Source organism: Homarus americanus, unplaced genomic scaffold (genome assembly GCF_018991925.1).
Source record: "Homarus americanus isolate GMGI-L3 unplaced genomic scaffold, GMGI_Hamer_2.0 scaffold25483, whole genome shotgun sequence".
In the NCBI taxonomy this organism is placed as follows: Eukaryota; Metazoa; Arthropoda; class Malacostraca; order Decapoda; family Nephropidae; genus Homarus; species Homarus americanus.
The window spans coordinates 4,320,579-4,328,429 of record NW_024726235.1 but is presented as its reverse complement, the minus strand read 5'-3'; the positions used below and the strand labels follow the sequence as shown (position 1 = coordinate 4,328,429).

The following is a 7,851-nucleotide window of genomic DNA, read 5'->3' as shown; positions in this document are numbered from 1 at the left end:
CTCTCTAACCTCCGTGAGTTGCAGGTACGAGTCCGGTCATCTGCCCGTTAACAAAACTGTAAACCTTCACTATGATCATGAGCTTTCACACACACACACAGCCCTGTACAGCCCTGTAAATGTATTGAACGCATATCATTAAGTTTAAATCACATGTAAGTTTGCATATTTTCAGCCACCGGCTGCAACTCTCTTAATAAACCGTTTATTATTATTATTATTATTATTATTACACAAACACACACACACAGACACACACACACACACACACACACAACTTTACAAATCCTCAGTCAGCAGTGACCCCACGACTTTTCTGAATCTCTCTCTCTCTCTCTTGTGTGTGTGTGGTTCAGATTGTCCACGCACGGGGTGCTAGTTTACTGGACACCGCCTTGCATCCTGTGCAAGGCGAGGCGCTAAAGCGTTTACAGCAGCGGAGGTCATGCTTGCCTTCTTGACTCGAGCATTAAGGACGCAAGTGCCTGATGGGCCATGGGTTATGTCGTCAAATTACCTATAGTGACAGGAGGACGAGTGTGTGGAGGGAGAATTACCGATACAATGCATCTGTTTATGGCAAAGCGTGGCAGGTCCCTATGTAAAGTACCCGGTCTGTCTCTAGGAGGAGGGATATTTGGTCAGGGAGGAACGAGGTGCTGGTGACGGCGGGGACCTGTAGGAGGAGGTCTTGGTTTATGTGAGTGAGTGTGTGTGTGTGTGAGAGAGAGAGAGAGAGAGAGAGAGAGATTAATACTTATGAAAACATTTGGATATTTTCATGTTTAATTTCTTAGTGCACGCACACACACACACACACACACACACACACACACACACACACACACACACACACACACACACACACACACACACACACACACCACTTATCGCATATCCAAGAGGACTTCTTAGGTAAAATCTGGACCAATGAGACATCAAGAAGCCAAAAATGACGTAACAGCTTAAATTCACTCCAAATCTAACCAACAGAACCAATAAATAAGCACCAAAATAACCGAGCTGTCAACTCATCACCCCAAAAAAATAATAATCGACAAATTACTAACACACACGTAATTCGGGACACAAGGCTAAAAATAACCAATAAAAAATCAACGTTGAATAAAGAAAATCGCCGAGAGACTGTGATTGGCTAACACAGTAGGAGGAAGAAACGCCCCCTGGTGGACCTCGTGCTGTCTCCTGTATATATATTGGAGAGAAGAGACCTTGAAGAGGCAGACTCGCGACGGACCTGGAAAGAACAAGATGAGGTAAGTCTCCACGTTATACCTAAATGTATTGTCTCTATACCAGGTACCAGGTACCTACAGTGTCTCCACAATATACCAGGTACCTACAGTGTCTCCACAATACACCAGGTACCAACAGTGTCTCCACAATACACCAGGTACCTACAGTGTCTCTACAATACACCAGGTACCTATAGTGTCTCCACAATACACCGCACTGTAGGATACCTGAACGTAAGCAGCATATGAACCCACTGACCGTCACCACACACACACACACACACACACAGTTCAGATTGTATATTTCCCACTGTATTTGATGTATCCCCCCCACACACACACACTCAAAAAATACACGATACTCTGTACTTGTATAATGATGGACAGTATTCCCTGGACATTAGTGGCACTGTCTGGCACTGTCAACTTAAGGGCCATGAAGGCGAAGGACGGATATGATATTTTAGCATTTATTTGACCGAGCTTTTGTTTGTGATTTTGTTTTTCTCCTGTTATAATTCTCATGTGATTTATAATGAAAAAAAAAATCGTTCACCCAATGACAGATGCCAGGTCGGTCAGGTTAGTTTTAGGGTAGGGTAGGTTAGGTTAGTTTTTGGGTAGGTTAGGTTAGTTTTAGGGTTGGGTAGGTCAGGTTAGTTTTACGGTCGGGTAGGGAAGGTTAGTTTTACGGTAGGATAGGTCAGGTTGGGTAGGTCAGGTTAGTTTTAGGGTAAGGTAGGGTAGGATAAGTCAGGTTAGTTTTAGGGTAGGGTAGGTCAGGTTAGTTTTAGGGTAGGGTCGGTCAGGTTAGTTTTACGGTCGGGTAGGTTAGCTTTAGGGTAGCGTAGGTCAGGTGAGTTTCAGGGTAGGTTAGTTCAAATCTCGTCAACATAGATGAGGTCAGGATCGGTTACGGTAGTTCAGGTTAGCTTACTTGGAATGAATGATTACATAGACTGACTGTAACACCCTGTGTACATGAAGACACTGTAACATTTGGTACATACACTCACTGTAACATACTTATTACATAGAATAATTGTAAATAAACATACAGTACATACATTAATACATTCTCTAACATCTAACACACACACACACACACACACACACACACACACACACACACACACACAATACGTATTACAGTGCACTTGATACATACAATACAGTCCAAGCATCAAGTAACGGGATGTTTATCTGAGTAAGAATGTTTTTTTTAGTAATATTATTTTTAGAAAACCAAGGACTACCACCTGGCCTATTATCTGTGGAAATACCTGAGTTTTCCATGACCAGCTTGGTGTTGTTGTAGTGGTGGTGTTGTTATTCTTGTTGTTAGTGTATTCATTATGTTTTTGAATGACTGTTTTAGTATTCATGGTACACTATACAGAGAGAGAGTAGTAGTAGTAGTAGTAGTAGTAATAGTAGTAGTAGTAGTAGTTGCCGTGATGTGCATGAATATGTACAGGTACAGGACTACAGGTATATCCTCTCACCTGGCGAGTTAAGAGAAGGATTCACCACCACCACCACTACCAACATAACCTTGACGCTTCCAACTACGTCTTTAGTCCCCCAATTGTGTCCCGGCCTCACTGCGCTTGATTATAGAAGAATGTGTCTAAAAATAGGGATCATCTGATTGTCTAGAGGTCATCACAAAGACACCTGATTGTCTAGAAGTGATCATCAACACATCTGATTTTCTAGTGATGACTTACTAGGGGTTATCACAAAGACACCTGACTGTCTATAGGTTATCACAAACGTATCTGACTTTCTAGGGATCATCACATGGACACCTGACTTTCTAGGGGTCATCAAAAAGGTACCTGACTTTCTAGGGGTCAACACAAGGACACTTGACTTTCTAGGGGTCATCAAAAAGGTACCTGACTTTCTAGGGGCCATCACAAGGACACCTGACTTTCTAGGGGTCATCAAAAAGGTATCTGATTTTCTAGGGGTCATCACAAAGACATCTAACTTTCTGGAGATTATCATAAATGAATCTAACTTTATGAACCCAACCTCTACACACCTGTTTGGCAACTCACGACGCCTCGCACAAGAAGTGGTTAGGTTATGTCTGCTTGAAGTTGCAGCAAGTTAGGCAAGTTTTGGATAGTTATCATTTATGCAGTAAATTATTTAATCCTTCCTGTTTTACATAGTTAAGTTTTTATGGGATAGGTTAAGTTAGGTTTAAATAAAGTTAAAGGTGGGTTAGGTTAAGTTAGATTAGGGGTAGTATAGGTTAGGGATAGTTTAGGTTAAGTTAAGTTAGGAGTAGTATAGGTTAAGTAAGAATACGTTACGTTAAGGTTACGTTAGATCGGATTAAGTTAGGTTAGGTTTTTATCCCAGCCTTTATCCATAACAACTGGTGTACCCTAAGGCGGTATATTGGCGTCCCTTCTGTTTACACCAAGTAACATAACATTACTATATACCCTTTGTCCCCTCCTCCTCCTCCCCATCCCTGTGATACTGTACACACTCGCCTCGTACACGCCGACACACATAATTCTAACCAAGTATTTTTTTGGGGAGGAGGGGGGGGGGGTGACAATTGCTATTTGATCTTTATTTACCTGCAAACGTAGTTCTTTTGACAACCCCCTAGTTTATTCACCTGAAGATTATCCACTCCAGCTTATTTCACCGAATGATTAACCACCCTTAGGCAAACTTAACCTAATCTAAACACGCTAACTTAACCTAACTTAAAGTGTTGAGTGAGGTAGGCGTTAATTGAGGTAAAGTGATAAGTGAGGTGAAAGTGGTAAGCAAAGTCGGGTCAATATTACTTTCTATTTTACGACGAGTAACGGTGACCTTTGACCTGACCTCAAACTTCAACAACAGTAACCTGTGATCTGACCTCAAATTTCAATAACAGTGATGGTGACCTGTGACCTGATGAAACACCCTAATGCTAACCTTACCTAATCTAACTAACGTAACGTAACCTAACCTAACCTCATCTTCTGGTTCACACTGACTAGTTTGACCACTTTATTGAGGTTTAAACCCTTGAGTACGATGATTCAACTATCTAAGTACTGAATCATTGTACTCGTGGGAACAGATCATCGTTCTCGTTAGCATCTTGGTACTTGAAACATAAATATACTGTACTCAGATGAAATTCAATGTGGATTCAGATGAAATTCAATGTGGACAAATGTAAAGTACTCAGTATAGGAGATGTAAACAGGGAACCAATTAACAGATGAACAACGATGCCATTGTGGAATCCGACTGCGAGATAAGTAGGAATCTTAAGCCAAGTAAACAATGTGTTTTTGCTCGTAACAAGGCTAATAAAGTATTTGGGTTCATACAAAAGAGTGTTAGTTAAAAGACTAGCGAGGTCATCTTAAAATTATATCTAACGCTTGTGAGACCTCACCTGGATTACGCAGTTCAGTTCTGGTCACCGTATTACAGAATGGATATAGAATCATTGGAAAGAATCCAGAGGAGAATGACAAGACTAATCCCGGGCATTAGGAACCTTGAATACAGAGACAGGTTAAAGCATCTTAATTTGCACCCCGTCGAGAGACGTAGAGTGAGGGGCGACATGATGGAGGTGTATAAATGGAAGTCAGGGTTAAGCAAAGGGGACATTACGAAGGTACTCAAACTATCCAACCAGGAGCAAACTCGTAACAATGGTTTTAAATTAGACAAATTTAGATTTAGGAGTGAAATAGGTAAACACTGGTTTGGAAACAGAGTAGAGGATGAATGGAACAAGTTACCAAATATCATCATTAACTCGAATACGCTGGATAGCTTCAAACATAGGTTGGATGCTTATATGAGCAATAGGGGTTGGGTATAAACGGGACTGCCCAGTATGGGTCAATAGGCCCGCTGCAGTTTCCTCCATTCTTATGTTCTTATGTATCGAACTGAAGGAATGAATATCGTATTCCATGGGTTAATATCGTACTCAATTGGTTAAAATCGTACTCAAAGGGTCAACATCGTACTCAAAGGGTTAAACATAGTACTCAAGGGGTTAATATCGTACTAAAGACGTGAACATCGTATTCAAAGGGTTAAACATCGTAGTCAGGGGGTAGATAGATGTGCATGTTAAAGGGCGACCACCGTGAAAAGGGCCACTTGTTTCCAGAAGTAACACCTTGACGAGTCGAGGACGAGGTGAAGAAGACTGTGTAGGTGAGCGGAGATACAGGTGGGGTTAAGTGGTACAGGCAAGGTGGTATTAGGTGACGACAGGTTAATGAAGTCAGGTGATACAGGTAGACCCAGAACCTAACCTAACCTTGGGACGGACCTGAACATACTAACCATTACTGCTGTCTGCTGCAAAAAATGTACCAGTCATGCCATTAGAGGGAGGGGGGGAGGGAGAGAAGAGAGATAGAAGAAGGAGGAATGGAGGGAGGATGGAACGATCAGAGGGAGGGAACGAAGGAAGAGAGGGAGGAAAGGAACAATGGAAAGATGGGAATGTGAGAGGGAGGGTAGGAGAGGGGGAGGGGGGAAAGAGGGAGGACAGATAGACAAGGATCAGGTTCGGGAGAGGGAGAAAGTTATGGTATCTCACGTGACCTGACCCGACCTAAAATAAGCAAGTCATATCTGAAGCTGACCTGGCCTAGTGGCATAATAAACACTACCTTGCCTGAATAAAATATCACAAGACGCATAAGAGGGGTCAAGTGAATGTAGTCTCTCTCTCTCTCTCTCTCTCTCTCTCTCTCTCTCTTTATTTGTATGTGCGTGTGGTGTCGGGGGGCAGGGACATGCCGACCCTTGACTTCTGACCTCCCGAGTGCCGGTCATCACCTCCACCAAGGATAAACTTTGGGCAGAGGGCTAATCTTCAGTTGAGTTCAATACCTGATTACTTCAACTTTTAAAATCTCTTCCCAAGACTACTTTCACTTCCACACCTTATTACTTATTTTTCTTATTTTGTACACATTTTTTACCACTTGATGATGACATAAGGTAGCGTTAAATAAGGTTAGGTTAGATTAGGATAGGTTAGGTTAGGTTAGCGTTATGGTGATTAATCTCCAGGTAAAATAAACCGGGGTGTCTAATCTTCAGGTAATTCGAGGAACTTCAAAACCTTAAGACATCAATTAACTACAGCGAAGGAAATTCCCGAGTTAGGACGGTACCTTAGTGAGTCAGAGACCTTACCTAACATCCACACCTTAGCCCAGGGAGTCAAGGTCAAGGTGAGGGAGGGAGTGCTGTGCCTCGGGTGATGTGAACCCCGCCACAATTACCACCATCTCGTCATCACCGTCATCACCACCACCACCACCATCACCGTCATCAGGTGGTAGCAGTGGTTAGGTGGTAGCAGTGATCAGGTGGTGGCAGTGGTCAGGCGGTGGCAGTGGTCAAGTGGTGGCAGTGATCAGGTGGTAGCAGTGGTCAGGTGGTGGCAGTGGTCAGGTGGTGGCAGTGATCAGGTGGTAGCAGTGATCAGGTGGTAGCAGTGGTCAGGTGGTGGCAGTGGTCAGAACAACCAATATTGACCCAGTTGTACAGGTGACTCAGCACACCTGACACTGGACTAAACAACGGGTTTAAAACAAGCACGTGTCGGTCTACCACTGATTCGTATTCACAGTCCACACTGCACTTTGTATCCCCTTTCGAATTGTCACTTTCGTTTCAGTCGTGAGTAGATATAATCAATCCTTACACTGGTTTATTGGTGAGGGGAAGGTTGTCCACTGGCAGCCCTAAGGAGCCTCACAATAGTAGCCGGACTAAGGATGCTAGATAAGCATTCCGGAGAATTGCCACATCTCACAAAACTCACCAACTACTGTACCAGGTATAAGTGCAGGCGACTGTACAGTACACACACACACACACACACCGTGTCTTTGTATGTAATAAGTCATTTTTGTCCAATGTATATTTTCAGCCTTCGGGCTGCCGACTTTTTCAATAAACCGCTAATTATTATTAGTATTATTATTATTCATTATTACACACACACACACACACACAAACTAATGCACCACCCTCGTCATTGCCACCTCCTGCCACCTCGCGCAGTCCGCCACTACAACAAATTTCAGCCCATAAGAGCCAGCACCGATAGCTATAAGAATAGCACCATCTGTACAGCCCTGTAAATGTATTCAATGCATATTATATCATTATGTCTAAATCAAATGTAAGTTTGTATATTTTCAGCCACCGGCTGCAACTCTATTAATAAACCATTTATTATTATTACACACACACACACACACACACACACACACACACACCTGTTACTGCCACATAGTGTTCCTACCGCAGGGAAGGAGAGGGAAGGAGGGAAGCTGTCCTGGGCTCCTTCACTCCTTCCTTCATGGGTCTCCTTATGTCCCTCCTCCTTTCCAATATTTATCTCTCTCTCTCTCTCTCTGTCTGTCTCCTTTGTGGTCCTTTCTTCCCTCTGACCAGTCTCTCTTTCTCTGTCCTCCTTCTTTCTAATCACTCCCTCCCTCCTATCCAGCTCTCCCTTGTCTTCACCCCTGCCACTCCCTCTCTCCAGCCCCCTCCCCCGCCACTCCCTCTCTCCAGT

The 7,851-nt window shown here is 43.2% G+C and overlaps 1 protein-coding gene across 1 annotated transcript in view; it reads left to right on the top strand.

The window, feature by feature from the left end:
- The first annotated feature begins 1,176 nt into the window (after positions 1–1,176).
- Positions 1,177–7,851, top strand: part of LOC121865453 (superoxide dismutase [Cu-Zn]-like) — an 8,861-nt gene continuing 2,186 nt past the window's right edge. Inside the window, exon 1 of the mRNA XM_042364892.1 lies at positions 1,177–1,277. Coding sequence (XP_042220826.1) covers positions 1,273–1,277 — 5 coding nt within the window. The 5' untranslated portion in view covers positions 1,177–1,272. The remainder of the gene's footprint in view (positions 1,278–7,851) is intronic.